Raw genomic sequence first — 15,701 nt, 5'->3', positions numbered from 1 at the left:
CAGCTGGGAGAGGCTTTGTACACTGTGCGGCTGGAGCAGGGGCTCCTGTTTCTGGCTCTGTCCCAGAGGTGAGAAGCCTGATAATTCCATTGACCGAGTGATGCAGGCCTGGAGCCTGGACCTTCCAGAGGGGCCACACTCCAGCCACTTCCAATCACCTTTTCCAGGGAGAAGAAACGCCTGTGGTTTGAATTTCCTGCTGCCCTTGAATGCAGGGCAGCCCCCAAGCCTGCAAGTACCCTGGGAAGAAAAACCCCTATGTGGGTGGTCTGAGCCGGGCCGCCACACGTCCCCACAGAGGCTGTGATGACGGCCCTCTCTTGCCTCTGCCCACGCCGTGGAACTGCCAGACCCTGGGACAAAGTCCTGGGCTTTAAAACAGGGAAACTGAGGCCAGGGGCCTAGGTCCCAGAGCTGAGCCTGGCCCTGCCCCTCCCCTGGGGGCTCCCAAAGCTCCAACCCCCACTCCCCCCACCCTGCTCCCTACACACATTCACCCAGGGGCTCAGCTGAGGAGGGACTGCGCCAGCCCTTCCTTCGGGGAAGCCAGGATGCAGGGTGCCCCCACTCCACTCATATCTCCTCTCCTCACCATCTGTCGCCTTCCCCACGCGGTGGCTCCCGCCAGCCAGCCTCCACCTGCCCTGCCTCCTGCCTCCACATCCGGCTCCACGCACCTTCCCGAAGCAGGTCACACACTGACCCGGTCACCCCCTTGCTTGGAGCTGCCTGGCTCCCTGCTGCCCTCAGGCTCCCTCACGGGGCCCGTCAGGGCCGTCCAGGCTCTCCCCTGACACTCGCCACGCCCAGCCACACAGGGCCCTGACCCCGCCGCTCCCCTGACAGGCAGAACCCCAGACCCACCTGCAGAACCGAACTTCCCGCTGTGTCATGGGCTTCTCCAAGCAGGGCCTCCTGTTGACACACAGTGCGAGTTGGGGCCTGGACCCAAAGGACAACCCCCTGGTCCTGACGCTGACTCCCAGACACTCCCAGGAGCCCTCCAGAGTGTGTGGAGCCCCCTCACACACACACACACACACACGCACACACACAGCCCCAGAGACTGCTGTGTCCTGTCCCTGCTGTCGGCTCCCCGTGCTGGAAAGAAGAGACCCCGCCCAAGGGGCAGGCATGGCCCCGACTGGTGTTTCCTGGGCATCCGTGGTGTGCTTTGACCCAGGCCACCTCGGGGTTGTGGTGAGGACGGCTCTGCCCGCCCCCCTCATCTCTGAGAGGGTGCCCGGGACGGTCCCATCCCTCCCGCAGCTGGGCTGCGTGCTTCAGGCCTCTGTCCCCAGCGGTGACTCCGCACCTTGCACCCCGATGCGACCATCGCCGCAGGGCGGTTCCCAGGGAACAGGCTGCAGACATGGAAGTTCCCAGTTCAAAGCTGCTGACTCATCAGCAGTGTCAACAGCACCTACGAGGGAGCTGGAGGGTCTGTGTGCAGGGCTGAGGGGCCGTCAGGAGACCCAGACCTGGCAAAGGAGGCCACGAGAGAGGGCAGTCAGGGGGTTGGGGAGTCAGTTCCCGGAAGCTGGGTGAGTGGGGCCAGCTCGCTCCAGCCTTCTGCTCATCGTGCAGTCAACGGGCCAGCAGCCTGGCGTCATCCGGGAGCTAGTTAGAAATGCGGGATCTCAGTGTCCGCCCCAGAGCTCCTGATTCAGAATCTGGTTTGTAGTAAGATCCCCAGGGATCTGGGTACATGTCACAGTTTGAGGAATACTGGTCTACACAGCCTGCCCACCCCACCCAGGTGGCCCCTGGGCAGGCCTTCATGTCTCAGAGGTTTTTAGGTTCTTCCTAAAAAAGAAGGCCTGAGGGTTCTGCCCATTTACCCCTGGCGTGTGTTTTCCATCCTCCGCGGAATCGCCGACTCGATCTGGGGACCTCAAGGCCCAAGGGCTGGTGGCTGGCTCTTTGGCAAGACTCTGACTCTGACAGAGTCAGAACCCACGGGGTCACCTGGGCCAACCTAACGCCCGACGCTCTTCCAGCAAACTGCATCCCCATCTGGCAACGTCTGAGCTCGTCGTCGTGTGTGATCTTTTCTGGATCTCTGACCACTGTAAGCTGTGGACCCTGTCGTCAGAAAAGATCGACATTCACATCTTTACCCAGTGTGGCACATTGTGGGGGGTGTGTAGACCGGGGAAGGCTGCCCACTTTCTGAGTCTGGAACCTTGAAACTTCTATCAGAATGCCGTTTACAGCCTCTTGAGATGCTGGAGTCTGAAATTCATTGAGAGGTTTCCATGGGAATTCACAAGGGAGTTTAAGGCCTCAAATGCACATCCAGTGAACAGCAGAGAGAAGATTTGAGCCCCGGATATTGGGCTCCAGGGTTGTGCCTTAACCCCCTGAGATCCTGGGAGGTACCGTTGGATTTCGTGGGGGTGGGAACGTGGCTGGACTGACAGGTTTACATTCCACAAAAGGGACCGGATTCTAAGTGGACGTTTCTGAAAATAGCAGAAACCTTATGGCGATCTATCTCAACCAATCTTAAAAACAATAAAACCTCTATGCACAGGGATGTCCATGACAGCCTTATTTCCATGCAAGGAGAAGCTGGGAGGCAGCTTCCCCCGCTGCACGTTATTCTAGACAGTATGTCTGAGTGCGGGAGGTGAAGGACGACCTCTCAGTGAAGGGCTGGGGAGCTTGGGTCTTCCTTCTGCCTTTCTACACCTACTACGTTTGTCATAGAAAGACCCAGTACACTTCAGAAGAGTCGTGAAAACAACAGAACATTCAAGAATATGATGCTTTATTAATCAAGGGTTCAGAATACCCAAGTCAAGGAGTGTTATGATTGACGTTAACAGTACGGTCCGGACATGAAAATGTTAACGGTGATTGTGTTAAAATGGAGCTATGAAGAACTTCCTCCTTCTTGTATCTCTTTTACAAATCTTTAAAACTGGAGCTAGGCTGCTATTTGGGAGATATAATATATAGCATATTTTATGTATAGCCTATTGACATCTGTTACATAAGTGTGCGTAACTACAGCTCTCTGCCGAGCTGTAACGCACACCAGCATACCGCTGCAGGCTCGCGTGGGAAGTGATAAATCTGATAAGGGTTTCCGGAAACGATTTATTCTCTAGCTTTCATCACCCATAACCTCGTTCAGCGGTTTCAGGGGGAACTTTGGCATGGTGGACGGATAATCGGTCATGGATTTTCTTACTTATTTGGTGGGGTTTTTTTGTTTGTTTTTTTACTTAAAAATCACATATGTGATACATGATACTTGCTTTAAATTGAGAATTTCCAGATATCCACAAAAGCAGAGAGTGCAGCCAAGCCCTGTGTACCCACTGCCAGGCTTCAACAACCCTCCTCATCTTGCCACACTGGCCACATCTCCCCCCCACCTTTTCGATTGGAGTATTTTAATGCAGATCACAGAGGTATTTCACCCAAGTTGATCACTATGAATCTAAAAGCAAGCAGGCATCGGGGCGCCTGGGTGGCTCAGTCGTTAAGCGTCTGCCTTCGGCTTAGGGCGTGATCCCGGCGTTGTGGGATAGAGCCCCACGTCAGGCTCCTCTGCTATGAGCCTGCTTCTTCCTCTCCCACTCCCCCTGCTGTGTTCCCTCTCTCGCTGGCTGTCTCTCTCTGTCAAATAAATAAATAAAATCTTTAAAAATAAAAAATAAATAAAAGCAAGCAGGCAAGCGGAACCTTAATGCCATTACCCCACCTAACAAAAGTAATCATAATTCCTCCAAGTCATCCTGGATCTGTCCATATGCAAATTCACCAATTGCTCAAAAAAAAAAAAAAAGTCTTTTTTAATTTTGTTTTTGTTTGTTGTTGATAATTATCAGATTTGGGTGTGTATCTCTTTTTAAGTCTCTTTTAATCTAGAGGAGTGTTCCCTTTTATTTTTTTCATGCCACTTACTCGTTGATGAGGCTGGGTCATTTGCCTGGAGCAGCCCCTCTCACATTTTGAGTTTGGCCAGTTACACCCCCATGGTGTTCTTGAGCAAGTTTTACTTCCTGGAAACTGGCGGCTCGATTGGATTCTTGGCAAGAATAGGGGTGGTGAGATTTGTGCCTTTCGCTCCTGCTGGGAAGCGCATAATGGCAGGGTGTCCCACTTTTAATGTGTTGAGGACGGGTCAAGGGGGTCAGGTGGTGCCCACCTCGGGCTCTTCATCAGCTTCCAGCTAATGCTTTTACCATCAGTTAGCCATCACTGCCCGCAACGGTCAGTTCATCAGGGGGTCGCAAAAATGGCGCCCTCTAACTCCTTCGGCTCAACCTCCACATTAAAGCCATCCCTTCCGTACACACTAGCTGGAATTATTTGAGCCGACCTAAGTATAATGGCTTCGATGAATTCAAACACGCTGAGTATGTGTATGTGTGCTTTTCCGGAGGAACGTACCCAGTGGGTTAATCCATCGGAGCCATCATTCATTTCAACGCTCAAATTATTCCGTCTCTGGACGGTGAGACTACTTTCCGGCAGGCTCCCGAGTTCTTTGCCATGAGCTGTTGGTCTTGAGTGCTTCTTTGCTTTCTGGCCTATAGGGTGCGTTTTCTGCCCCAGACCTAGAGTCAGTCAGTCATTACCCCAAGGAGCCACTGGGTGTTTTGCTGTTTCCAAAACAGATTTCTAAATTTTCTCCTGTTCTTTGCTCGGTGTTCCTTTCCCCCTATTGTTTGTTTTGAACATGCTGGGGGCTTTTCTCAGCCTGGTTAGCCCTGACTGCCCCCCTGTACTGAAAGCTTCTGGGGAGCCTGGCTGGATGCGTGGGTCCTATGATGGGTGGGCTTCTTCCTATAAGGTAATCGGGGCCAATCTGGCCTTTCCACTAGGGAGGGGTCCTCAAATGTCTGTGCCTGGAGGTCTTTTCTCCCAGGTCTTTCTGTTTTTGCAGTGAGATCTTCTGCCTCCTCCCGGGGGGTAGGTGGTGATGGCAGAATCTCACTGCCCTGCCGGCTGTCCTAGGCCTGGAGGCGCTCTTCTCAGTGTCTCTGAAAGCACATCTCTCTCCTGCACGGTTGGGACAAAATGGTGGTCATGTCGAGGTGGAAGGTTGGGAGGGAGCCTGCGAGTTCCCAGTGCTCCGAGCCTGATTTTCAACCGGCGCTTGGTTCTCAGCCCCTAGCCACCTCCCCCTCCCCCCAATCTGATCTTACTAAAATCTATGCAGCCTAGAACTGAAAGCAAATTCCTATTTGCATGGTCAGTTTTTAAAAATAAAGTGGTTGGTGCTACGAAAAAGTCTTACTTTGAAATATCCTGTTTTTCTACAAAGTCATTTAATAAAAGGATAAATTCTGTTTTAAAGGTTCTGTGTGTTTTTTCTAGATGTGAACTTTTCCGATTGCTTTGGTACGAAAGCTTGTACACCAGGCCTAATAGAAATATTTTTAGGATCTGTATGACTGCTTTCGTGCGCCCTTGCTGCTTTAAAGAGTCTTGTGTCATCAGTGTCGTTTGGCTCATTTGTGCAGTTGGTTATATTTGAATTTTGTTATCTTAAATGAAAGTCATGTAAAGTGTTACCATCTTGCAGACCTTAAAAAATTCTTCTGTTTCATTTCTGAATAAAAGTCATATCCCAACTGCATAAAGGGAGCATGGAGCCTCCTGGGGGTTCTGTGGGGAGACCGGCTGCCCCTCCTTGGGCTCCCTCTGCAGGCTGAGGGGGAGGGGGGCTTCTCTCACCTGCTCAGCAAGCTGTGACCCCTCTGCCGGCTCTCCATCGTACAGAAGCTTGTGGGCATCACTTTCCTACCCTTGTGCCCTCCATGAACCTGGTCCCTGAGTTTATCCCTTTTTTACAATCATCTAGTAGTTTCGGTGGGACTTGGGGCAGGGAGAGGGGCCTGTCCCATGTGGTCAGCATGCCCAGTGTAAGCGGAATCTGGGGAAGGTTCTGTACACATTACCAATGCCTCTCCAAGCGGCTGCTCTGGCTCTATCTGGCTTTCTGCTTAAATCCCTCGTGAGGGTTGATAAGGGGGTTCAGCTGGTGGTGTTCTCACCCCTTATTTGTCAGGTTCTAGAGCCAAAACTTTGATTGGGATGAAATTGAATTCAGAGAATAATCTGGGAGGACTGAATCTTGCTGTTCCCGAATGGGTACCTTTTTCCATTTCTCAGGCCTTATGGCCTCGGTGACACTTTGTTATACTTGTTTTTTTAAACTGAATTTTAATACCCCACTAAAGCTCTAGAGCTGTATTTCAGAAATGGGCTTTTTAAGAGTCTCGAAGCTTGTCAATAGCCCACAAAAGCAGGGGTGGAGAAGGAGGGAAGGGTGGCAGGCAGGCCCCCGGCCAACCAGATCGAGCCACTTGATTTCCTATACCATGAACTGTCTAGGGGTTCATTGAAAAAAAGGTCTTACGGCTAAAAAGGTTTGAAAACCATCACTCTAGACTTGGAATAAAAATTGTGATAAAATATACAGAGAATTTACCGTCTTAAGCATCTTTAAGTGTACAGTTCAGGAGTGTTAAGTACGTTCACGTGGTTGTGCAACCGTCACCACCAGCCACCTCCAGAGCTTTTTCATCTTAGTTCTTGCAAAACAAACTCTACACTTGTCAAACAACTCCCCATTCCCCCTCCCCCGAGTCTCCTCTCCAGACTTTTTAAAGACAAAATGAATGGGTGGCTTCAGTTACGGAATAAACGGATCCACCTTTGTTGAAGGATACTACCTAAATATACAAAGGCTTGGTTAAAAAACTCTGTAAGGTGATTCACACTTGCTGAACTCAAAGTAAGGACGAGTTATTCAGGTCGCCATGCAGGTGCCTGGCGTTCGTTTAGAACCGAAAGCATCAAATGCATGTATTCCTGCTTTTGCTTTTACTCACAGGTCGGCCCCTGAAGCGTTCGATAAAGAATCCAGCAGGTTGGCTGAACCTTGGAGCCTCAGTTCTCCTTTCGTGAGGCTTTATAAACCTCATTTGTTTTCTACTTCGTAGGGGTATGCAGACCTAAAGAGAGGATGGGATTTTATCTATGTCCCTGTAAGAGTCTGAACAAGAACAGGATCCCTGGGGCCATCAGGGGCTCCATCTGGTTCCTTCTGTGTTGTTGCCCTGACAACCGTGAGGTATTTTAATTTTTTAATTAAAAAGGTAATACAGTTTATGGGGCGCCTGGGTGACTCAGTCGGTTAAGTGTCTGCCTTCTGCTCAGGTCATGATCCCAGGGTCCTGGGATCAAGCCCCTCATCAGGCTCCCTACTCAGCCGGGAGTCTGTTTCTCCCTCTCCTTCGGCCTGCCTCTCCCCCTGCTTGTGTGCACACTCTGTGTGTCAAATAAATAAATCTTAAAAAAAAAAAAAAAGGCGGTGATACAGTTTAGCTTTCCTCTCTGAATTTACCCCACTTTATTAGTGATCTATCTAAAAAAAACCAAGACTTTCCCCAGATTTTGAGACATTTCACAAAGCCTAAAGTGCAAGTTATCCTTGCTTATTACCTGTAGTGATTGAAAATGAGGATTCCAGCCCAAAAGCTGTTTAGAAAGCTGCCAATCAGAGGCCGGGGGTATCTGTCGAGTCAGATGCTGTTCTTTGGAGATTCCCCAGGCCACGCACTCGCTGTTCCCCCTTTGCGGCAGAGCTGGGCGGGGACAGTCTTCCACGTTGTGCTCTCGGCCATGTCCGGGCACACACCCTGGGGCGGGCTCAGGCCCTTTTCAAGAGATGGAGTGCATTCTTCGCTTGACAAAGACCTAGCTTTCATCTGGTTTGACGTGCATCCGCAGGGGCTGGAGAGGGTGAGGGTCCTGGCTGGGAGACTGTGCGGACACACGCGCTCACAGGAGGTGTGGCCGAGTGCTCATGCAGAACACGGGAGATGGGCACTGAGACGGGCTGGGTCTGGCTGTAGCTCAGAGCCAAGATTCAGCGTGTGCCCCCCGAGAGCGCCCACCCTTTACAAATGCCCTCTCGACGGCGGGTCCACCTTCTGATGGAGCACCATTAGCTTCGCCTAGACCTCGTGTGGCCGACGGCCAGATGCCCACCTGCTGCTGTGGCTGGGCGCACAGGAAGAGCGCGGTGCCAGGCCTCCCTGCAGTTAGGGTGGGGCCGGTTCCTGGTTCCAGACCGTGACTGCTTGTGAAAGCCATCGCCACCACTTCTGGCCTGGCCACGAACATCTGTGCATTCCCCTTTGCTCTCTCCCTCGCCTGCTGGCCAGAGGAATGCAGGGGACAGCAGAGGGCTCTAGCAGGGCCTGGGAGCTTGACCCAGCAGGAGCCTGGAGTGGGGCAGAAGGCCCTCTGGTGAACAACCCACGCCGGCGGTCAGCTGAGGGGGTCAGCTGCTGGCAAGGTGGGGGTGGTCACAGTAGCCGGTCAAGGTCACCTCAGCGAATTCTCCACGTGAGGCTTGATTTTGAAAATGCTCGTGGAGGAGATGGTCAAGAGGATGAGGCCATGGAGACCATGGGAGGGCAGTGGCAGAGACGGCATTTTGCTTGTAATGGGGCTAAGATCCGTGGTTGTCTGCTGCTAGTGGTGGACAGAGGCGGGAGGGGGCTCGTGGGGGGGCGGTGTTGCCTCCCAGGGCGGACGTTCTGTGGCTGCGGTCGAGGGGATGAGGGGCGGCAAGGGTGAGGCCAGTGAGCAGGCCATGTGGTATCTGTGGTATACCGAAGGTGGCAGTGTTCATGGCCGTCAGGGGTGGTGGGGAACTGCGGTCCTGCAGGGGACAGTGGTGGCCAGTGGGGATGGTCGGTAATGATGGTGGAATCTTTGGTCGCTGGTTTGGTGGCTGTGGAGTGGGTGGGGACTGTGTACGTGGTGGCCACTTTGCTGGCCTGGGACAAAGACCATGGGGACAGAGGAGGCGGCTGGCTGAATTTCCCAGGGCACCTGTTTCTCTGGGGATTCTCGTCTGAATCCGCCATCCTCCCTGGGAGATCCGCTGCCGGCCGCTGCCAGTCCCTCCCCACCCCACTGCCAACAGGGGTGTCATCCTCTGCGCTGGTGATGCTGTGCTGCCCGGCTTCTGGCAGGTTCTCACAGGACCAGCCGCTCGGCTAGCAGAATCAAGGCTTATGATCGCTCTTGTGCCCAGACCTGTGGCTGATGTGTTGGCCTCAGGAAGGAGCAGAAGCAGAATTGAGGGGCACCCCACATGGAGACAGGGGGGCTGAAGGTCCTTAGTTTCAGGAAACTTTCAAGGAGGCACTTTTCAGGTGTGAAAGGGGAGCTGCCGGGATCATGCCTGTGAAGGGACTGTCAGGGGTCCTGGGACCTCGTCCTCCGTCCAGTGTGGGGGAGCAGTGCCTTCCTCGCAGGGTGCAGAAGAAGGACCCACAGCAGGTGTTTCGTGCAAGGCCAAACCCATACTAAGTGCCCCGTGAGGAGAGGCCAGCTTTTCCCATTCTCACGAGGCAGCCCTGTTACAGCGGAGTCCGCCTGCAGAAATCACAGACTCCCAGCCTGTGGACTCCATCCAGCCCATTACTGTGTTTTATTTGTGCTGTTGATAGTTCCATAACATTTTTTGGATTTAGTTGCCAGCACTTGAGTCAGAGATTTCACACACAAGTGTAGATTTCCAACCCCCCCGGAAGAATGGGGAGACTCGGTGCTGGGCCCACGCCCCCACAGGGCAGCATTAGGTGGCACACAGGCTCTCTGGTTTGCCGCAGACCCCACCTCTCCCTATAGCCCTCCCTTCCCCTGCGTTTGGGCCTCCTGCTCCAGCCTCACCTCTGTGGCTCGGTGTCCTCCAGTGGTGCTCTGTGCCCACCTGGCCTTCCCCGTGGCACCCTCGGAGCCACAGGTCCACAGCACAGACCTCCTCGAAGGAAGGACCTTGGTGTAATTATATCTGGATTGGGGGTGGCCAGGAACAGACCTGGAAATATTCTCTCATGAGGTGGAAAAAAGTTTATTAGTTTAACTGCTGGCACCAGAATTCCTCTGAGGGAGAGAAGTGTCTTGTGTGAAGAATTTGGTGGCCGTTGCTGGGGATGGAAGTGAGAGTCCAGTTTGCAGGTGTCTGATGTCAGCACCTGGAGTTGTTTCCATGAGACAGGGAAGAGCTTGTTGTTTTGTTTCTGAAGAAGAGGGCTAGAGAGGAGGAAAAGGAGAGAGAGCTTATAAGAGAAGATGAGAAAGGAGGGGGCCGTGTGAACAGGTGTCTTCGCGGCCAAAGGCCGTTTTGGAAACAGTGACGTGCCTTTCAAGGTATGTGTGTCAGAGAGGCGGAAACGGCTCTTCTCCCGTCCAGGGGCTTCCGTGCCTCCTGCTATGCTCACCGCTGCGCGGGGAGAGCCAGCTTTCTGTGGAACTGGGGCAGGGGGGAGCAAAACGCTGATGTGAGGTTTGCCTGGGCCCTCTGGAGTGGCCCATGCACAAAGCAGGTGCCAGGACCGAGGAGAGCATGAGGACCCCAGTCCTGGGACCCGTCAGGCACGGAGGAAGGGGTGTCCACAGACTGTGGGATGGGGGGTGGCTGGTGTGGAGGAGGTGGGACAAGCCCATTTTACAAGGACCTTGGGGGACAGAGAAGCCCCAGTGGGTATCTGGTTCTAACAACATGGACCCAGGTTTCCAGAAGGAGCCAGACTTGAGTGTTGAGAGGAAAAAAACCAGAATTCTGAATTTGGATAAAACGGTTGAGCAGCCAGTTTATTGGGAGTGACTGGTGGCTCCGGCTGCCCAGGCCTAGAGGAGTCTGGGGAGGGGCTCAGGGCTTGGCCCCGGGTTCGCGGTGACCCCAGGGGCTGGGCTCAGTCGAAGATCTCGGTAGCAGTGCACAGCAGGCAGGCCAGGAGAGCCAGGCCCAGCGTGGCCACGACAACCAGCAGCACGTCCCACCAGAGCCCCGGGTATGTCCAGGACGCCGGCAGCTGCCAGCCGCAGCTGCCCAGCCTGTAGCCCGTCAGCTGGCCCAGCGGGCGGGCGTCGGCGAGCGCGGGGCTGGCGCAGCGGACGTGCAGCAAGGCCTCGGGCGTGCGGTCCTCCAGCCAGAGGCGCAGGTAGGTGAGGCCGCAGTCGCAGTGCCAGGGGTTCTGCGTCACATTGAGCGTCTGCAGCTGGGGCAGGTGGTCGAAGGCGCCGGGCGGCACGGAGCTAAGGCTGTTATTGGCCAGCAGCAGGTGGCGGGTGTGCACCGGCAGGGCGGGCAGGGCCGTGAGCCCCCGCCCCCGGCAGTCCACCCACAGCCCCATGGTTTCCAGGGCCTGGCAGGTGCACTCCACGGGGCAGTCCTTGACGGCCTCTGCGGCAGCCCAGAGCAGCAACAGGGCCCCCCAGGCAGGCATTGGCAGGCTGGCTGTGGGGAGAGCGGCCGTGAGGGGAGGGAGGGCCTGGCAGCCCGCACCCCCTGCCAATGGCCAGTGGGACCGATCTGGGACAAAGGACAACTCACCTCCTTTCTCAGGCCTCAGCCTTCTCCTCCGTGAAATGGGGTGGTGAAGACTGCAGGAAGTGACGGCGCCCAACCCAGGCCTAGCTGAGCCTCCCGGGACACTCAGAAGGCCGGAAGGTGAGTGTAGCTGGGGAGGGGAGAGTGAGGGTAAGAACGCTCTTGAGAAGGGACCTCCTGGCCCCTAACAGAGACCCCAGCCCCTCCTCAGGGGGAAGGGGTACAGATGCCTGCTAGATGCTTCCCAGTCCTGACCCCTGACCCCCAGGCTGCCCCCAGCCCCCACGCCCAAGCCTGGGGTCAGGCCGATGGTGTGGACTTCACAGACCACGTCTCTTCCTGTGGATTCCCACAGCTCACCTGTGGCCCGGTGAACTCTTACGTGCTACCCGATGTAGAAAACAGCAGAATGAGGATGCTGAGGTGGGGACCGGGAGGGAGCCCCAGAAGGGGTTCCCTCTGGAAAGCCACGCATCTAGGTTAGCGCTCAGAGTTGGGGAAATCGAGGCCCAGAGACAGAGAGTGATTCATGCAGGGTCACCCTGTGGTCTGCGTCCGAGAAGGGACTCCAATTCCTCATGAGGCCTCATGAGCTCCAGGCTCTTGCCTGGTTCGCCGACTTTCCCACGATTGCTTCCCCTTCCCAAGACAGGCTCTCCCCACCAGGGCCTGGCCCACGGCAGGCAGTGAATATTAGATGAATCAACCAAGGAGCCAGTGTCTCAGAGCCAGTGCCCCCACCCAACCCCGTCTTCTGGAGGGGAAAGCTGAAGGGGGGACAGAGGCGGGCCGGGTGGCTGGCCTCCTTTCCCTGCTAGGCCCCGTCCCACCGTCCCACCTGGGTGGGGGTGGCTGTGGGCGGTGGTGCTGGGTAATAAGGAGGGCCACTTACTTGTGAGGCCTGCAGCTGGCACCCCTTTCTGTGGCCTGAACTGTCCTGGGCGAGACTGAGGTGGCAGCCGATGGTGGCCGCCGCTCGAGTGGGAGGAAGGAAATGATGAAAATAGCCTGGCTTATCCCCCGCCTGCAGCCCTGGGGGGCTCTCTCCGGAGGCAGCAGGCCTTCAGGGTCCCTGGGACTTGTGCCCTGAATGGTAGGTCAACCCCTGTTTACAGAAGGGGGTCCCACATTGCATCCCTGTGGACCACCCGTGCCTTGCTGGGCCTCAGTACAGGGTCTGTGGGAGAGCCAGGGAGACCCCTCACCAGGTCCCAGGACATGGGGAGGGCTTCCAGGAAGAGGAGGCCTTGGAGCTGAGCGGCTCTGCTGGTTGTTCCTCCAAACCTCACACTTGCTCATCTGTGAAATGGGAGCAATTATCCTTGTCCTGCTTGCATATGCAGGGTGTGGGTGGGGCAGCTCCCACGGGCTGAGAATCCTAGGCGGGGAGAATGACAGCATTTTAAATTTTCTTTGATTCTTCGGAATAGGTCAAGGAGAAAGTCACTTTTCGGTGTCACTGCGTCTTTAGCAACTTCTAACACCTCCTGGTCCTTTTCTTCCACGGACGCTGCAGGCCTGTGGCTCAGTCTCCATCAGTCATTGGTCTCTAGCTAGAATTTAAGATCGTTTTTTTATTTGCATTATATTTATTTCTATAGCTACATTTTACCTAGGGGAGTGGCATCAGTTTTCCATTTACGTTAGGGTTACAGAGTTCCCTTGAAAACATAAGTGGATTTTCAGTTTACTTATTTTTTCATATTAAAAAATCATTAACAAGCATCAAGCCTAACAGTAAAATATTATGCAGAAGTATATTATAAAATTAAAAGATTCATGTACTCATTTTATAGTAAGTTATAAAAATTGCACGCATATGGGGGCGCCTCGGTGGCACAGCGGTTAAGCGTCTGCCTTTGGCTCAGGGCGTGATCCTGATATTATGGGATCGAGCCCCACATCAGGCTCCTCTGCTATGAGCCTGTTTCTTCCTCTCCCACTCCCCCTGCTTGTGTTCCCTCTCTCTGGCTGTCTCTATCTCTGTTGAATAAATAAATAAAATCTTAAAAAAATTGCACGCATATGAAATATCAAATCAGTCGGAAAAGGGCTTGCAGGGAAGGCACAATTCGTGCCCGTGGAGGGTGTGGGAACCCCTGGGGTGCAGCAATGCTTTGGGAACAAGTAGGGGAGCTCTAGCAACCGCAGGCAACAGAGACCTTGCTAGAGGGGCCAGGGAGAGGAGCCCCGAGTGAGGGGCCGCTGAGGAGAGGAAGGGGACCCATGGGCCATTCCCGTGGTCATGGCCAGTGTCGGCCACGGACGCCAAACCTGAGAAGCGGGTCCTAGTCCCCCCTCCGCCTGCTACGCTGTCGGCTGAGGCTCCGTGGGCGCTTGAGCAGTGCCAGGTGGTACCCGGGCCACGACGGAGGGCACCTGGGACCACACCTGCAGTCACAGCAGCAGCAGAAGTCAAGGGCGGACGGCTGAGAGCCTTATTATTATTATTTTTTAAGATTTTATGTATTTATTTGAGAGAGAGAGAGAGAGAGGGAGAACAAGCAGGGGGAGGGGCAGAGGGTAAGGGAGAAGCGGGCTCCACACATCCTGGGATCATGATCTGAGCCAAAGGCAGACGCTGAACCGACTGAGCCACCCCGGAGCCCCAGAGGGGTGCTCTAACCACCCCGCTTACGCTAGACCCACAGGAGCACGCCTGTGTTCACACACGCGGGTGTTTTATTGTTTCAGCATCTCGCAGCTCGGAGCTCGCTTCGAAGCACACTGCCGTTCGTCTGTGTATGTGTCGTCCGCTTCTCCCCGACAGCACGACAGCTCCCCGAGGGCCGTGTCGGTGGTCAAGCCGCGGTGCCAAGTCAAGGTCAGCACCTGCACTTCGCGGGGCCTCCCTTAGTCTGTGCCGGGTGATTGCCGGAGGGAGCCAACGCTTTGACTCTGAAAGATTCCATCTGCAGGGGGGTCCCCGGTCCTCTTCTAACCCGACCCCTCATTGTGCCGATGCGAGCAGGCCGCTCAGAGGGAAGCCTGACTCACTGAGAGGCTCCCCTGCCACCGTGGCCCCGTGGCCCCGTCAGTGGCCCGCTGCTCCTAGGACACCTGGGATTGGGTTTGGTTTGGTTTGGTTTGAAGTACCCAAAGATGTGTATTGCAGCGTTGTTAATGGTAGCGAAAAGCCGGAAACAAAAGGGATAGTTACTGGTGCATGCACACCCCAGGATAGTATATGGACGTTATGTTACATGAAATAAAACTGCATGACTAGTGTTGGAGGGATTTCCATCGTGTCGTTGAGTGACAAGAGTGAAATGCACAAGAGTGTAAAGTAAGAGCCCATTGGTAAAACACACTGTGATAAACTATCCATGTTCAGGATGACTTGAGAATGTGGGCTCCTTATTTCGTATCACGAGCCCCTCTCAGGCTAGCCTCTGCCCTCCCCCGGGGCCAGGACGCTGGGCTCTCTCCTGCCAGCCCCAGAGGGTGCTTGGCCCAGCTCTGCTCTCGGGAAGGAGCTGGCCATTCACCTTCCTGTGAAGCCCAGGGAGGCTCCCCGGTGTGCCCAAAGGGCCAGCCTCCCCAACCTCTGATCCCTGGCCCAGAGCAGGGTGCTGAGGGAAGGTGTCATTTGGTCCCCTGGAGTCATGCCTGCTCTGGAGACAGCTTGCTCTAGCTGGGGTCACCTGGCAGGTCCAGAACCTGGACCCCAGACCAGGAACCTCAGCCTCCACGGAGCTTCCCTTCTCCCACTTGTGGACGCCTGGACTTGGCCCATCTTCATCGCCTGCACGCCTTTATGGCAGGTGGGGAAGGAGGCCCGGTGAGTGGTGGTCCCCCAGCCCCCAGGCTGTGTTTCCTGGCCTGACTGACCTAGTGGGGTACACGCTCTTCCTCTGGGGCCTCTGAGATTTCTCTTTTATTTTTTAGCATGTACAACTTAAGAAAAGCAACAACAACAACCACCACCAAACAAAAAACAGCACACATGAGAACTCATTTTTGTTGTGGAAAAATGGAATGTTCAGATGAACAGGAAGAAGACAATAAAATTTTCTCTCAATTTCAATATCAAGCAAGACTGCCTTTTATTTTTTTCCTGTGTGTATTTTCTTCTTACCCCAAATCGGGTCACTTGGGGCCCACGCTCTTCTGAAACCTCCTTTTTCCACCTGTGAATACACCCACATATGCCACCAGTGTTCGCCATGGTTCCATTGTATGGATGTGGCAGCTTTTATTTAAGGAATCTCTGGGCATAAAGAGAATGCCTTGCTCTCCTTATCTCGGTCAGACAGGCCTTTGTGGGGGCTGAGGGCGGGAGAGGGACAGCTCTTTGGGCTTCCTGAGGTGGGGAGGCTCC

General features: G+C 54.6%; 2 protein-coding genes across 2 annotated transcripts in view; one reads left to right on the top strand and one right to left on the bottom strand.

Annotated features, from left to right (window-relative positions):
- The window catches only part of RAB43 (RAB43, member RAS oncogene family), a 51,144-nt gene extending 35,735 nt beyond the window's left edge, over positions 1-15,409 (top strand). Inside the window, exon 3 of the mRNA XM_048226655.2 lies at positions 14,075-15,409. Coding sequence (XP_048082612.1) covers positions 14,075-14,592 — 518 coding nt within the window. The 3' untranslated portion in view covers positions 14,593-15,409. The remainder of the gene's footprint in view (positions 1-14,074) is intronic.
- GP9 (glycoprotein IX platelet) lies at positions 10,633-11,276 on the bottom strand. The gene has a single exon (XM_026501468.4). The coding sequence runs from the start codon at positions 11,274-11,276 to the stop codon at positions 10,743-10,745; it is 534 nt and encodes a 177-aa protein (XP_026357253.2). The 3' UTR covers positions 10,633-10,742.
- Positions 15,410-15,701: the final 292 nt, after the last annotated feature.

This window comes from Ursus arctos, unplaced genomic scaffold, assembly GCF_023065955.2.
Source record: "Ursus arctos isolate Adak ecotype North America unplaced genomic scaffold, UrsArc2.0 scaffold_14, whole genome shotgun sequence".
Taxonomy (NCBI): domain Eukaryota; kingdom Metazoa; phylum Chordata; class Mammalia; order Carnivora; family Ursidae; genus Ursus; species Ursus arctos.
Note: the sequence above shows the minus strand (reverse complement) of the source record. Positions and strands in the feature narration are given on the sequence as shown.